At 37.9% G+C, this 17838-nt stretch overlaps 2 protein-coding genes across 2 annotated transcripts in view; one reads left to right on the top strand and one right to left on the bottom strand.

Moving 5' to 3' along the window:
- Positions 1-4512, bottom strand: part of LOC136264323 (putative phosphatidylglycerol/phosphatidylinositol transfer protein DDB_G0278295) — a 36011-nt gene extending 31499 nt beyond the window's left edge. Inside the window, exon 1 of the mRNA XM_066059041.1 lies at positions 4380-4512. Within this exon, the coding sequence (XP_065915113.1) occupies positions 4380-4491 (112 nt within the window). The 5' untranslated portion in view covers positions 4492-4512. The remainder of the gene's footprint in view (positions 1-4379) is intronic.
- A 1350-nt stretch (positions 4513-5862) lies between these two features.
- The window catches only part of LOC136264318 (antiviral innate immune response receptor RIG-I-like), a 174612-nt gene continuing 162636 nt past the window's right edge, over positions 5863-17838 (top strand). The window contains exon 1 of the mRNA XM_066059034.1: positions 5863-5911. The gene's annotated coding sequence lies outside the window, so the exon portion shown is untranslated. The remainder of the gene's footprint in view (positions 5912-17838) is intronic.

The raw sequence follows: 17838 nt of genomic DNA, 5'->3' as shown, positions 1-17838 counted from the left end.
CTGTAAAGAGCTCAGCTGCAAACAAATCACCTGTACAGAATTCAGCTACAAACAAATCACCCTGTAGAAAGATCAGCTAGAAGAAGTTACCTTGTAGATAGTTCAACTACAAACAAATCACCCTGTAGAGAGATCAACAAAGAAGTTACCTTGTAGATCGTTCAGCTAAAAACAATTCACCCTGTAGAGAGAGCAGCTAGAAGATGTCACCTTGTAGAGTGTTCAGTTACAAAGAAACCACCATGGAGAGTTCTGTAATAAATATTATATGTATTATATGTATAATTTGTACATTAATTTTACTGATAAAATCAGAATTATTTAAAGTACATCTGCTTCATCTTTTCTTCTTCCTGTGGTAAAGAAAAAAATGTAGGTTTAAAAATCCCCAAAGCCGGCCATAGGCCGGCTTTGGGGTATACAAATACAAAAAGAAGTGAAATCTAATCCAAATCAGCCAAGCTGTAAAAAAACAGTGCAGCCCTCAATAAGGCTATGGTGAAAAAAGATGTGACATCCAAGGTGGCAGCAAAGAATGGCTGTGATGGTAGGTTAATGGTAAAAATTTTATTAACGACAATTGAGGTGAAATTCATCTGAATTGTCGTTATTAAGCTTTTTACCATTAACCTACCATCACAGCCATTTCTTGGCTGCCACCTTGGATTTCACATTTTTTTTCACCATAGCCTTTTTGAGAGCTGCACTCTTTTTTTACAGCTTGGTGTTTTGGATTAGATATACATATAGATAGAATACAAAACTAGCTACATAAAATTTAATACAGTACAATTTTACTTTTGTCCTCAATAATCATCACTTTGCCTGTAGATAAGAAGAAATGTCAAACCTGTACCCCTTTGTAGCCATGTAAAAAGGTAAAAACCACTCATGCAGCCATTTCTTGGCTGCCACCTTTGATTTGCAATTTTTTCAGCCACCTTATTTACAGTTTGGCTGTTTTTGAGTGTTATAGTTAGCTATGGTTAGTATTGGTAAGACACAGACTGCTAGGTTCAATGGATAAAGAACATAAAGGAATCATGTAATAGTAATCACTCAGAATGAGGCAGAGTAGTCAAAGTGATCATAAGCAGGAAACTGTCATGGACAAGGAAACTGAGGCAGAGTTGATGTGGTTTCTAATAGGAAATTTTGTGTTGATGAATCTCATATAAATTTTTATCATCCTGGTAGCTAGACAGGCACATACCGCACATTCAAACTAGTTATGTACGTGCATGTGGTCTAGTATTGACTGTTGGGTGAAGCACATGTTCATACATTTAATGAAAGGAGGATTTGACCAAGTTCTCCAGCTTTTAAAAATTTTTGTTGTATGGTATTACACCATGCATTCTTGAAGGGGAATTGAAAAACTCCATTTAGCAATGTATTTGTTGTACAGATTTCTTACACATAGCTATAGTGACATGCCCATACAACTAACTGATGTTGTGTGATATATCCAGCATTGTATAGTGCTGCAACATTATGCACTAATTACTCAAGGGAAGGGCCACATATAGCAATAACTACATATATATTAGCTAGCTAAATTCTTTGGAAACTGTTGGCTGGAGATGGCAAGTGAATGAGCTTATGGCTCCATCACGGTGGCCACATTTTCAAGTGAATATTGTTTAGTTGTTCGCTAAAAGTGTCCACGAACACTAATTGCCTGATTTTTAACAAAATTCCAACAACTCAGGCTGTTACCTAATGCGAGGAAGAAAATCCATCCCTCCTGGAGGAGACTGAATGTGGCGCTTGACTAGAACATTGGGTGGTCTGCAGTTCGAATCCTGGGGTAGGTAAAGCAGGGGCGTAGCCAGGATTTTTGAAGGGGGGTTCCAGCACCAGCATTGAGTTACTAGAAGCAGGGGTCTGGGGGCGCAGCCCCCAGCCGCTGAGAGACTTTCAATATTTTAATAAATTAAAACTCAGCAAATTGCTATATGTTATGCAAAAAGTACATTAATTATGATGCATTAAGTGCCCCTGGGATGAAGGTAGTACTAGATAAAGTCACCTAGTGGAAACAGACAGCATAACACATAGAGACACATATAGTAATCTGTAAGTGATGGTTATATCTCACTGTGGTATAGGGGCCATGAATCCACTGATACAAATGACAATCAAAACAATATAACTATACAAATACGCATAGCATGAATTCATTTCGCATAACACAAGTGATAAATTACTGGAGCTCTATATCTTTAAACACTGCACACCAAAGCTATAGCAGTATAAGGTCATGCTAAGTTTTGCATTTAATGTTGGAATGTCTGAAAAACTTCATATGGACATGGATATTTACATGCATGTTCTATTAGAGTATACCTGACTGCTCTATTAGAGTATATACCTGACTGCTCTATTAGAGTATATCGATCTTTTTAACAAGTTTTGAAGAGGGCTCATGTTACCTCTGTAAATCCTTCCCTGAGAGATGAATGTAAATTTTATCAATTGTTGTACTGTGCCATTACACTATATTGCTCACTTATTTTGTCCTGCCACACTAAATGGTGTGCTAGGATCCTGCTTGCAGAAGTCTAAATTTTACAGGGGGGGTTCCTGAACCCCCCGGAATCCCCCCTCCCTACACCCCTGTAAAGTCTTCGAGCAGGCTGTAGGACCAGGTGTCCTACAGACCTTCAGCACTCGTGCTGTAAAGCATTAATAAATAAACTAGCGTCCATTTGGTTCTACTTGGGGTACTTAGAGATAATGAGTTACTCTCTAGAATTCCTATGGATATAATTATATGAAAATAATAAGGAGAAAACATCCTGATGACCTGGTAGACTCCTGTAAGCGTTCGAGCGTAAATCGGATGGCTGCAGGTTCGAGGCTGCCTAGGTCCAGTCATGGATTTCTTCTCCCGGCTTTCTGCGACTTTTCAAACACACCTTATGTAGCTAAAGTCTTTGAGCAGGCTGTAGGACCAGGTGTCCTACAGACCTTCAGCACTTACGCTGTAAAGTATTAATAATAATAAAAAAAGTAGGAGGGATTTTTTTTCCTTTCTTTGGCCCTTTTCTGTTTCACCTTATTGTTAGCTAGGTTAAGTAATCATTTAAAGTTCCAGATCCTGTTAGGTTAGGTAATCCAAAGGCTGCAGCACATGTTACTGTCAGACCTTCAGTGTAGTCTCGCGTGGCCAGACCCTTTCCGCGCAGCCGCTTATCGATTGGAAATTATAAGCGAGGCGCTTATAATTTCCAATTGATAAGCGGCTGCGCAGAAAGGGTCTGGCCATGCGAGACTACCTTCAGTGCTGGTCACCGTAAAGTACTACTATATACTAATAATAATAATAATGACTCGCACCTAGCTGGAGGAGCCATATAAGCTCATTTACAGTCATACAGGCTATGTAGTTACAGTCAACAGTATGACTTCTCTGGGCCTCCCCTTAGTACATAGTGTTATTGCACTTATAAGTTGCATGGTTATATGATACACCACTAACCTTTCATATCATTATCCACTTCCCAGTCGATTAATATAATTAGCTAAACTGATATAGCTATTATGAAAAGTAATATATAAGTCAGTATAGTCTCGCGTGGCCAGACCGCTTTTTCTCCGTCACGGCGCTTATCGATTAGAGATTATAAGCGCCTACTCCGAAATAGGGTCTGGTCCAGAATCAATACGTAAACTCGTTTTCACACCCCAAGCAAGAGCTCGGGGTGTTTAATCAACTTTCGTCATAAAACGTATACTTCCTTTTAATTTTCAAGCCACGTACGCACTGGAAATGCCATGAACGATAGCCGGTAGAGTCGATAAGAAACACTGAGGCTGGTTTTCTAAGGTTAAAAGAACACGGGTTGATTCCTTGCTCAGTTCGCCTTTAGCCTTTTCGTTTTCACAAGGAATCGATCCGTTACCTTTTTAACCGTAGAATACCAGCCTCAGTGTCTCTCATCAACAGTCTACGGGTATCGTTCATGGCATTTCCAGTGCGTACGTGGCTTGAAATTTAAAAGGAAGTATACGTTTTATGACGAAAGTTGATTAAACACCCCGAGCTCTTGCTTGGGGTGTGAAAATGAGTTTACGTATTGATTCTGGACCAGACCCTATTTCGGAGTAGGCGCTTATAATCTCTAATCGATAAGCGCCGTGACGGAGAAAAAGCGGTCTGGCTACGCGAGACTAAAGTCAGTAGACACCCTGGCAGACGAGTCATAACTTCATGCGGAGTATAGCTAGCTAACATATGCATCGTGTACTACAGCTATTGCAGTGAGCAGTATTATAGCCTCAGCAATAGCCGAGCATGCAATACCGGCTCGCTGTAATTTGATCAGTCAGACTTCGGTTAAACTCTTAAAGTATATTAAACAATAATTGCTTACCACATGACCTAGTAAAGCACGTGAATTGGGGTTGAGTCCTTGACATCAGCGGACTACTCGAAATCATCACAAAAAATGCTGTGAACCAACTTAACCGAGCGACGTATTTCATTGCCCTGGCCTGAATGCAGGTATAATAATAATAATAATAATAATAATAATAACGTGCAGTGGTCTCGGTTTTGTATGAAAACCGACATGGAAGCCTTTTTGTGGAGAATATCCGGGGATCTCGCCGGGGATCGGGAAAAAAGTAGCCTTTGGCGCAGCCTGAAGCGCAAACAAGAAATTAAGCCTCTGTATTTTTAGTGATTGCTGATGCGGCCGCAAGAAACTAAAATAATTGACGCGAAACCTGAAGGTAATTGGTATCCGAGCTCGCAGTGGCGTAACTAGACTTGTACCGACACCAGGGCCCAGTACAATCGTATTCACAAGCAAAGCTATTAAAGTAGTCGAATTATTGAACGATAATTATTTCTAGAGGCGTTTATAAGATAACCTGACAGTTTGAAGTGATTTCACAATAACGAAAAGTAATATAGCTGTTTTACATCCCGAAATGTGTGATGTTGTCAAGGTCTCGATCGATTATTCGGTGAAATAGTCTTTTTCTACTACTCTATTGCTAATTCCGTGGGCGAGACTTGATTGCTGACACCCGGGCCTAGGCCCGGGTTTAGTTACGCCACTGCGAGCTCGTATCTATAAATTCACTCGCAACAGAGTTTATAAGTCCCCAGTGGGATATCACTACGAGAAAAGGAGTACGATGTCATAGAGTCTATATATCAAGTACTTCAGTGATTTACCCTCTTGTATGTTTAATTCTACATGTTTATGCACCTATCAATGTCAAGTCCCACTCCCATACACCACTCGGGATTTGACATCTACACTTGCCCCACCTCTGGGGCTTTTGATGGTGGCAGTTTTTGCTGAACCAAAAATTATTTTATAGGTAAATCAAATCCCCTATAGAAACTCTTCTGTCAAGTTGGGGACATAGTGGGATTTTGACAAGCTTCTTAGCCCCAGTACTGGGGAAATTGACACTAGACTTTGTCAGATCTTCTTATTTCCCGACCCTACCTTGGGGGCAGGGCATGACATTAATAGGCGCAGTAGTACAACACAGGCATGCTAGTTTACAGTGGGTCACTAAGTCGTGGTCATGCAATCATTCAAATGTCTTATTTTTGTAACTTACTTTCAGGAGTTGTGCTGCAAATCTCTTACATTTTTTTCTGAACTAGATCATCCAGAATTACAAGATCGTAACATTCATGTTAAGCTAGAGATGTGTTTCAAATGGCATGATGTGGGGCTGGCATCGAATATTGCTGAAAGGAAATTGAGGGAGATTGATGTCAATGGTCCTTCTGATGTCAGTAAGTGTTGTAGAGAGATGTTTAGCCACTGACTTCAAAAAGATGTAACTGCAATCTGGGAAAAGTTGATGGCTGCTCTAGAATCACCTGGTATTGATCACAATAGTTAGGCAGATTCCATTCAACGTAACCTTACACCAGGTATGTACTCGAATGTCATCAGAAGAAATATTATTTTACTGAAATATACACTTGTGCACAGTACATACAGACTCTCTCTCTCTCTCTCTCTCTCTCTCTCTCACACACACACACACACACACACACACACACACACACACACACACACACACACACACACACACACACACACACACACACACACACACACACATACGTTGAAATTTCTGCTGTGTATGCTTCATAGGAGATTCTACTATTGTTGATCCTCTTAAAGAAGCCAAGTATTGATCACACTGTAGGTAAGCTGTCACACTGCCTGCTTCAGATGTGATGTGTACTATGTTGTGTATAAATTTGTTAGGTCTACCTTTGGCGTTCCCCAAGATCAACCAGATAGCAATCCTGATATCTTGACCTCTCTTGTGAAAGAATTACAGCTGACACAAAATAGAACAGAGTCTCAACCTGCAGAGCTCCCAATAGCTTCTGTGAAAGGTCATGAATTGCAAAGTGAACCAGCACAAGGATTTGTTTCTAGAGGTAACATTGTACTCTATACAATTTGTGTTTGTTTATACTGTTTGTAATCTAATAGGGATGGAATCAGATAATTCAGATTTTAAAGGGTTTGAAATTATACCTCCTGGTCGAAAATACATTCGTCAATACCAGACAGAGTTAGCCACTCCGGGGAAAAAACCGCATAATAGTGGTCCCAACTGGTACAGGGAAAACCCTAGTTGCTTGTATGATCATTTGTGCCAATTTGAACCACCATGGCAGGAGAGGGAAGGTGCTGTTTCTTGTGCCCAAGACCCCTCTTGCTGATCGACAAAAAGAGAGGCTCACCTATCACATTACTGGAGCTGAAGTGATGAGTCTTACTGGGGACTCAAGTAGCACATTTGCTTTGTCTTCTCTGCTGCAAAAGAACGACATCGTGGTGTGTACTCCACAAATACTGATCAACAATCTTGAGTCAGACAGTGTACAGTTAGAAAATATTTCACTCATTGTGTTTGATCAGTGTAACCATTGTAAATGCCAGGCACCTTATGCTTCTATCATGATCAAGTATCTAAAAAAGAAATTAAGACTGAAAAGGAGAGACTTGGTTACCACAAATAGTTGGATTAACTGCTTCACCAGGTGCTGGAGACAGTCATAAGCCTGATCCTATGAAAACCATCGATCATTTGGCAACACTTGGTGCACTAATGGATGTTGATGCTGGATACATTACTGTTAAGGAGAATTTAGCCGAGTTACATCAATTCACTAGCAAAACTGAGTTTTCTAAAGTTCCGATGCCAGGCCGAATATCAGATAATGATTTTCAATCACTCCTTTACAAGTACATTTAGCAGCTTGATGAAATAGTTCAAAACATCACTTTAAAGTGCACACACCACTGTTATACACATCAGGGCTATATTAACTTTCTTTTTGAGCTGCTTTCTGATTCCAAACTGAGATCAGACAAGCCAGAACTAGAGAGAAGTATTCGTGCCATCCTCGAGCACCTTCAACACTATGTGAAGATTTTACTCTACTACAATGACTATGAGTGTGAAGATTCTTTATCAGTGAAGTTTAGCAAGTTAAGGAATCCTGATGCAGATAAAATGATCAGAGTGGAAAAACAGCTCTGGGATTTACTGGAGCGATTTCAACAAGAAGTACAGCAGATCACTGGATCTGTCAATCCCAAACTTGCTCAGCTAAAAAAGTTACTTCAAGATGGTTTTCAATGCAAAGGCAGTAAATCTACTGTCTTTGTCACTGTGCATCCAAGATGACGGAATGGATCAAGCGACAACCTGAACTGGAATCGATTCAACCAGATGTAGTGGTTGGTTCTGGGCATGAAACTAGACCTACGAACGATGCTGAACGACAGCATAGAATCAAGAGTTTCCATGAAGGCAGACTCAATCTTTTAGTAGTTTTGGAGGAAGGTATTAATGTACCAGCTTGTAACCTTGTTATTCGCTACCAGCATGTAACTAATGGGATCAGCCTGGTACAGTCGAAAGGGAAGAGCTTGATCTATACACAGTAAATGCTACGCTATCATCAGTAAGGGAACACCAAAAGAATTTCAAGAGCTGCAAAATGAAGAGAAGAATCATCTTGTTGACAACATGATAGAGAATCATTTGCCATTCAAATCACAATGGAGTTTGAAGATTCACAAATTTCAGTCAAAGATTTTGGATGAAGTAGAGTTGGAGGAAAATTTTTTAATTGAACGGAAGAAAGCCAATGACCTCAGTAGTGCCCATTTAATATGCAACACTTGTGATACCCTTGCTTGTTATGGCGAAGAAGTTTATATCCATGAAAAACAGTATGTAGTGATTTCAGACAACATTCATGAAAAATATGTCACCAGGTCTCACGAGAAACCAATCATTAAAAGCAATCTTGAAGTACATAACAGTGTATGAAGCTCATGCATGTGAAATAGTCACCCACAGTGAAACCTCAGTTATCCGAACCCCTTGGCACCAAGGGTGGTCCATAAGTCTGAAAAGTCCATATCTCTGAAACTGTGTATAAATAACCTTAAAATAGCATTTTAAAAATATCTGTATTTCAACTACCCCAATAGAACAGTCACTACTCTAATAGAGCAGTCATTTCCGTAGTTCGGACCTGTTCGGTTAACCAAGAATCCGGATAAGTAGGGTCCGGATAACTGAGGTTCCACTGTATATCGAATGCAAGGCTATGTTTATGAACATCTGAGAGCATCAGCTACCATTCAATAGTAAATAGACACATGCACGATGACCGCACCTTGATTTATAGCCCAAATAGTTATATTAAAATTAGGCAGTGGATACTGAACCAATAGTCGGTTCAATAACCTATACTGTCCGAGGTACTGGTTAAAATAAAACTTAGACAAAAAGGGTCACAGTATATATAGTAAGAAGAACGTACCTAAAGGTGAGTCATCAAAAGTGAGCCAGTTTTGACAGAAGCCCTTTGACACCTGATTCTTTGAAATGAATGTAGTATAATTAGTTCAGGCTTATTTGTGATGGTTTCTTCTCCCATTATTAATTTTACTCTTGGTTTAACCCTGCAAGACTTCTAAGGTGCAACATTGCCTTCTTTGGAACACCACAAATCCACAGGCCACCTGTTAGTGGTTTCGTTACAAAAGTAGTAAGCAGCAGTTGATCTCTTACTGGTACTACTCATTTCATGCAGCTGTCACAGGTATTATAGTCTAGTGAATTAGCAAGAGGTCTGACACCGCCCAAAAATAGTGTGTAACATTCCAAATCTCACCATTTTTTTTGCAAAGATTCCAGAGTGCAAATTTTGAAATTTACATAGCTAGCTACACTTTATGCAGTTGGCTGGCTTCCAGGATAATTAGATTACTGGTGAAACAAATGCACAGTGCTCACGAGACTAAACTGAAATGTAACACAACACACAAAATAATTTACACAGTATAATTTACAATAAATATATGGAAATGATCGGACTTGTAAAAGACTTGTCGAGATTCCATTTTATCAGAAGATTCCAGATTCTTGATCAAGATTCCAAAATTCCATTTTGGGATTCCAAGTGATTTGTTTTTACCTTCTGACAATTGGCAACTACCGTTTTTCCTTGCCAGAGCAGCATACAATGTACAAATAAATTAAACATAGCTAGCTAACAAGTACAAAATCTAACACGATACAAAATAAATACATGGACACAATACACAACAAACAAATGCAACACCTTAAAGCAAATTACAAAAACGATTTAACAGAATTGCACGAAAACAAAATAACCATTGTCGCTAATAGCAACTGTCTGTTACAGTAAAATTCTCACCAACAACAAAAAAGAAATGACTGTTGTTGTTGTTAATAGCAACAGTAAAATTAGATTGTGTTTAAATTCTAGTTGGTGTTGACCCAGTGAATTTGTTTAATAAGAACAGAAACCCATGTGGTTGGTGACATTTCAACATTATTATTATTATTATATAGTGGTGTTCCATATAAGGTAATTTTAAATTTCAGTCACTATTGCCACACAGCCTCATGGAAGTTTCACACTCCTTTGTGCCTTCGACGCTTATAAACTCCTGTGCAAAGCCAATGGCATTTCTTGAATCATAACAAATAGTGCACTTGTATGGTTTTTTAAGGTGGCTCAGTACAGATTCTGTATGGCTTCACCATGAAATTTACAGGGCCTGAAACAAGCAAGCTATCACCATAAAGTACCTTGTACTAATAGAAATCAATGAAGCATTTGTTCTCTACCCTTTAACTACACCAAACAGGAGCTCTCTGGAATGTGTGTAGTGGGAGTTCCAAGTTTATTGCTTCAGAGTTAATACTTTCCTTTGCACTTGGCGCAATGGGGCTGGTTTGCTGTTAGACACTATTAACCTCATTATCTATCATTGTGCGGAGCTACTTTTCTTATCAGGTCTTTAGTTCACGTGTTAATTCTACCCATACATGTCACACAAAGACATATTAAGACATTTAATTCAGAAAATTGCTATACATTTGTTCTGCGGTAGAAATGACAGCTGTTACAGGCATGTCCAATGCATTTGCATTGGAAAAACTATTAATGAAACTAAATATTGTGTACCACCTACTTAAAGTTCGATTAGCAACTTTCAGGGAGTGATATCATATATATATACATGTAGAGCAACTCTCTGCGAGTCTAATACAAATGTTAGAAGAAGCTCAATTGTGGCTCCCAAAATGGTCTCAACCAAACCAGTGTAGAAGATTTCTCCATACATTTTGTATTGGGTGTTTCGGGGCCATGTAATATATAACCTGTGACACATGATATATACATCAGATTCCAGACTAGATTTGGAAAGAGCAGTGAATGGCGATTTAAATGAACTATAGTAGGAGGAAGCCAGAGGAAATTTAACCTGTAATTTTAAGGTTGAAAATCATTAATTTTCTCTATGGCAAAATGAGTGGCGAATATTTGGAAGGGAACGTTCCAGTAGCATTCCAACCTCTTGACACCCATTATCCATAGATATTCTCACTACATTAATGATTCAAAGAAACAACAGCATTGTGAAATTGGCAAATCACTCCGCAGGTTGGTTTATGGAATTTACAGTGTTATTTGCAAGGTAGTAGCTCAGTTTGGATATTTTCTTTTTCAGCTTGAATGTCTTGATATGTTAGTAACAGGCTTTTTTATAAAAACATCGTCACTATGGGCAGAAGCGAGTATCATAAATTGGCTTCCACACAATTGCGGTTTATATACTACTTCTTGTCCATCCAAAATCTGACAGTCATATCTTGAAAATTTGGCAACTAGTTCATCTTTGTATTGAGACTTGTTAAATGCTGTGATGAGCTGTGCTTATGTAACATAATTATATTCATTTGATTATAATTAAGTCTTACTATATACTAATGTGATTGCTTGTTGAAGCCTTATGAAAATTGTATCAAGCCAATTTAATTACTATTTCCTTAACTTTCATTCCTATGTTGTTTATTATTATTATCAAGTCTACCAGTTGGACACTGGAGGGTTTGCACCATCATCTTAATAATTCCCCTCCTTTGTGTAATTTCTATTCCTATGTCATCTTAACAGCTCCTTTGTGTAATCCCCATTCCTATGTCATCTTAACAATTCCCCTCCTCAAGCTGATAGTAGGTACTAGCTACCAGGTAGAAATCTGTGTACTTGTAACATAATTAAGTCTCACTACTAATGTGATTGCTTGTTGAAGCCTTATGAAATTGTATTAAGCCAATTTATTTAATATTCCCTTAACTTCCATTCCTATGTCATCTTTATAATTCCCCTAGCTTCTTTGTGTAATTTCCATTCTTAACAATTCCCCTCCTCAAGCTGATAGTAGGCACTAGCTACCAGGTATAGAAGTCCTACAGTAATACAAAGGAATAACACTAAGTATGTGTGATTCAAATTTAAGTCTCAAATTGAGTATATATACAGGTATAAGGTAAACATTATGCAAAAACAGCTAGGCTGTACATTTAGAAAGCAAAGTACATAGCTAACAGGCACAGTAACAGAAAAGGCTGATAGCCGCCTGGAATGGCCAAGAAGAATGATCTTTTTGGGAAACCCTGCTAAATACTACCACAAAAGTCTATGTAGCTAGCATCCTTGTATATATACTCATCAAAATAATGGTTGTATTGAAATAGCAGCCTGTGTATATACTAAAAATGTTGTGCTCCATTTGGCAACAAATATCTCCAAAAATTATATAAATGCCACATATGTAAATTTTTTTTTGATCTGTCTAGGTTTATGATAGTATTGACTTTGTGGATGATCACAGCCACCCAACAAGCAGAAAGTAAAGTGGTCACCGCTAACAACCATGGAATTAATAACACCGTATGCTGTGTGGATGGATCATGTCCTTGCAGCTCATTGTCCTTTGCATTAGAAAACATAAACAATAATACCATCATAAACATCACATCAGAATCAGTTGTGCTAAATGCTACCACTCCAATAGGATCAGGAAACCTACACAACATTACAATAACTGGTAATGGTGCTACTATCATGTGTAACAATAGTGGAGATGTGTACTGTGAGTCATGTAGTGATATCATCATTGAAGGGATCACATGGGACATGCAGTGTGGTGATCCTAACAAGCAGAATAAAATGGCAGAAATTTATTTAGCTGCTGCTCACAATATCAAAATAGAGAGATGCATTTTTCAAGGATCTCAAGTCTGTGCATTAGATATATATCAGGCCAGTTCTAACATTGCTGTTAGAAACACTACCTTTTCTTATAATTTTATAAAAAGACTAGTTGACTATGAATGCAGTGGATTAAAGATTACAGTAAACAATGACAATGTAAGTATCACAATTTTGAATAGCAGTTTTGTGGGTAATAGACACATTAACAGTAGCTACAATCCATATGGGCTTTCTGTGCATGTTTCAGGTAATCCTGAATCACATCTCAGTTTAACTATTATTGAACTGTGTTTGAGTCTAATTCTGGAGGAGCATACATCTTTGTTCAAACTGCTTTTGTTGCACCAATTGTTTTGTCTGAACTAGTGTTTTATAATAACACACAACAAGGCATTTGGTTTCCATCACTTGATGCACGTAATAATGATACACTTCTGACAATGTCCAATTCGTCCTTTACCAACAATGGCAATGGTGGCATAGTTTGTGCTGTCCTTAGTGAGAACTTACTGACAAACAAAAAAGGTAATATTGTAGTTGAACATTCTAAGTTTTCAAATAACAGTACCTCTACTGCTTCTGGTAGTGCAGTATACTTCCACTTGGACACCAATGATAACAATGCTTATAATGTCTCCATACAATACTGTAACTTTACTAACAATAACAATCAAACTGTATTGATTTTTACATCAGAGAGTAGAATGTCATCACATGTGGTAATTATTAATGAGGTTCTGGTGATGGGTAGTCAGATGACAGGTAGCCCTTCTGGTGGTGGAGCTGTTTCTGTTGTACTCAATGGTTTAATGAACAATACCTTCATCATCAATAATGTGATGTTTTTATCCAACCATTACATGGAAGTAGCTGGAGGTGCTTTATATATCAAAACTGCTAACACAAATAATCAAGTCCACATCACAAACTGTCTCTTTCAAGAGAACACTGCTTACAGGGAAGGTGCAGCTTTGTTTCTTGTAGATGGTAATACTGGAAGTAGTGCAAGGGCATACCAGACTTTCATAATAATCCAGTCAAACTTTATTAGTAACAGTGGTGGGAACAGTGTTGAGTTGGTTCAACTTTTACAAGTTTGGATGGCAAGCCAGTGTTCCACAACAACATTGGTACAGCTATACACTTACTGTCCTCTACCCTCAGGTTTGGACCTTTTGGTGGTGAATCCTGGTGATATAATGTTCAGTAGCAATTCTACCAATAGTGGAGGTGCACTTTATTGTGAACATGGAACTACACTGTTTTTTTTTACAATGAGTCCAGAATAAATTTTACTAACAATTCAGCTGTTCAATATGGAGGTGCAATATATGCAGACCTTGGTTCTAATTGTGGTGCATTATTTTGTTATGATTCACCACATAGTACTTGGCCTATACAGTTTTCCAAAAACTCTGCCGGAATATCTGGTAATTCAGTGTATTTCAATGTTCACCGACATTGCAAAATTAATTCTGATTACAACAGTACCAATTCTATACTATACTTCTTATACCATTTACAATATGATGAACCATGGTCAAAGACAATAGTCTCATCACCTCAATCACTGTTGTTATACTTCGATGGTGTCCAAACTGGTGATAACACTTACCTTGCTAAACACAATATTCTAGGTCACCACATTTCATTTAATGGATCTGTCTTTGATTACTTCAATCATTCTGCTGCGCCAACACAGTTTGATGTCCAGTGTCATGACAATTGTGCTCTGGTATTGAGCTGATTGACAATCGCATACTTGTTGACAATGTCACTGCTCTTAGTCTTATTTTAACTGGTGAACAAGTAACTTCAAAAGGTAGAAATGTCACTCTTAAACGTACATCTGTACTTGAGACTTTTAACAAAACAATTTCTTCCTCGGTAGTAGTTGAGCTAGTACCCTGTTCTCCAGGATACACATATGACAGAACTTGTAATTGTTGTGATTGTTACCACCATCAGGATATTGTGGAGTGTGATGATTATAATGAGATAAAAAGAGGTTATTGGTTTGGTACTGTTAGGAATATAACTACTGTATCTCTCTGCCCAAACCAGTACTGTGAGTATGGTAAGCATTGTAAAGAGACCAGACCAGGTTATTGCATCATACCACAAGAATTAGATGATCAATGTAAACTACACAGGACAGGAGTTGCTTGTGGTGATTGTAGTTCAGGATATACTCTAACATATGATTCATCTGATTGTATCAGCCACCAACAGTGTTCTCCTCCAATGACAGCTTTAGTGATAACATTGACTATCCTGTATTGGATTGCTATAATAGGAGTTGTGTTTGGTGTGATGAACTTTCGGTGTCAAATATCATCAGGGTATGTGAACGGGATACTCTATTATTACAGCATTGTTGTTATATTATTAGATAACAATCCCTACATTACTGGTGGTGTGTTTCAGTTAGTTTCCATACTGTCAAGTTTTGCTAAACTGTCACCTCAACTATTTGGTAAGCTGTGCTTTGTAGAAGGACCGAGTAGAATTGATCAACAGTTCATTCATTATTCACATGCGATAGCTATTTCATTGTTCTTGGTGATCATCATTATTGTAGCAAGACACCGCCCAAAGGTTGCCTACTATGTCAGCCACTGTATAATACATGTCATCTGTCTTCTGTTGCTGCTTGCATATACTTCACTAGCATCCACTTCATTGCAATTACTAAAACCATTAATATTTGCAGGTGTCAATGAGGTATACGTGTATTTGCCTCCAAGTTACGAGTATTTTAGAGGTCGTCATTCCTTCTATGGTATTATTGCTACATTGTGTGGACTAGTTGTTGTGATTGATATGCTATTGATACTACTGATACAACCATTCATTAATCCTGTAGTGAGTTTCATCAAAATTATGCCAATACTTGATCAGCTTCAAAGTTGCTACAAAGACAAGTATCGCTACTTTGCTTCCTACTACCTTATCTGTCGACTAGTGATTATTCTAATTGTGTTTATCTGTGACAGCAACTACTACACCATGTTATACTATCTACAAACAGCCTGTGTTGTTATTGCCATGATTCATATATGGATTCAGCCATACAAAGATAGCTTTCTCAATGGATTAGATGGTGTGATTTTACTGACTACGTAACTTTAGTTGTCAATATTAACTCATTCACTTTCTTGTCTACTGCTACTCCAGGAATAATTTCAGTTCTGGTGGTCTTTCCTCTGCTAATCTTCTGCATAGCTGGGATTAAGAAGTTGATTAGTTACTGCATGTCAAGGAGAAGAAAATTAGAGGATGACTTTGGTTGGCTTGATAGTTACAATGATGAGCGAGTTAATAGGAACAAGAGTGAAAAGATGAGATATGAAGGGTGAGTAATTTGTTACTAATTTATATATGTTATCATAAGGTTGCCATGCTATTTCGACCTTTTGATTGATGTGGCTTTAAGAGAGTATAGCAATATGCTAAGCTTTCATAAAATGTTGTAATGGCTAAAACGTAATACTGTCTTTGTTGTGTGTGCAAGCTAAGCGCATGTTTGAGAGAATTAAAAGGTGAGGGAGTATAAAGAGCTGTGTATAGCTGTAGAATTTTAAAGTCCCCACCAAAACCTGTTTTAGTTTTTCTCCTCTGTTTCCTTAACCTGCAAATGTGCTTGATACAATTACTGCAGGCATGTGTAAGTAACTACTATCATATACAACTCCTTTTCAGAATTATTGGATACAATAGTGTTAGTGTTAACACTACCAGCAATGATGATGATGATGATTATATGTTGGATCCATGAATCATAACATCTTTTAAGTAAAAAAATACTTTTACAAAGTTTTTATATTTCTCAAGCCCAAGTAATAGATTCAATGTAAGTTATTATTTATGTCTACATGTTTTTCAGAGACTACGTTTTCTGCATATTACACATTGCATGTAAGTATAGTACTTCATGATATCATTATATAGCATGTGTAGTGTTATCCATATGAAACATGTATGTGATTGCATTGTTTGTTGTGGCTTTGTTTAATACATAATAAGTTCCTAGCCTTTTCATGGGTTAGTGGGAGTTATAATGGCAGAGCTGAGATGGCTTGTGATTGTGCTGAACACTAAGGCTTGTACCGCATAAATTCTGTAGATTGTTATGTATAATTGGTTATATATGATTTGATTTATATGTCTTATGGTTCAAGACAAATGTACAGGAAATAAAAAGGGGGCATAGATTCAGGAGTACCGAGGAGATTTAAAGCAGCTGGAGTCCTGGCAAGGCAAACACACACACAAAAAAAGAAAACACAAGCAATTAGTTTAACAGATCTGTCAGATCCCACAGTTATAAGGAGCGGGCATTGAAGATTCCTTATGAATTCTTTCTGTAAACCACATGCAACAGTCAAGCCTATTTTGATACCTTCCCATTAATGTTAGCTTAATTAGAGGTTTTCCTAAGTGGTCAAGGCATGCACCTTATACATTGGTGGATACAGGTGGTTGCAATGGTTTCAGCTGAAACCCCCTCTGAAAAAGTGCGCGTGCCCCTAATTTATTTACGATTCGTGTGAGTGATAAAATTACCAGCAGTGTATCACATTGGGACCTTTTCTACTGGCTAAACTTCAGTTATAAATGGCATTACGGTGTTGAAGCGTGTTAAGCGCCTCTAAAATAATTATTGTTTTAGTGCTGTTTTGCTTCAAAACTTTGTGCGAAGGCCTGGATCAACTATGAAACAATGTTTTAGAGTGATTTTTATGATTCTAGATCTATGTAGCTATAGGCCACTGAGCTATAAGACTGAGTTAACAACCCCAGCCGGGATCATAGTTATTGAAAACTTCCTGAACCTGAAACACCCTCTGAAAATTCCTGTTATAAATGCAAGGTCTGACAGAATTCGACTCCAGCTGGTGACTTGTTTCTTTCCTTTGGCAACCTTTTTAATGCAATCTTTTTTTCTATATTAGAACTTTATTTTTATGCTGTGTGAATGCATGGTGCTGATATTTAATGTTTATGACTTTTAGTTAGTGTGGACATGGTCCTACATGTATACACACTAAAAACAAGTGTGCTATTATAACACATCCTCAGCTTCAGCACACTGCACATGTGTTCATTGTGCATGAAATGTGTTGAAATAGCACACTTAAAGTATTACATGTGCTAAAACAGCACACTGTTCAACTCACAACTGTGCAAAAGTAGCACACTACAAAACAGCACACTAACAT

Source organism: Dysidea avara, chromosome 8, assembly GCF_963678975.1.
Source record: "Dysidea avara chromosome 8, odDysAvar1.4, whole genome shotgun sequence".
NCBI classification, from domain to species: Eukaryota; Metazoa; Porifera; class Demospongiae; order Dictyoceratida; family Dysideidae; genus Dysidea; species Dysidea avara.
The sequence above is the reverse complement of the archived record's forward strand: the minus strand, read 5'-3'. Positions and strand labels throughout refer to the sequence as shown.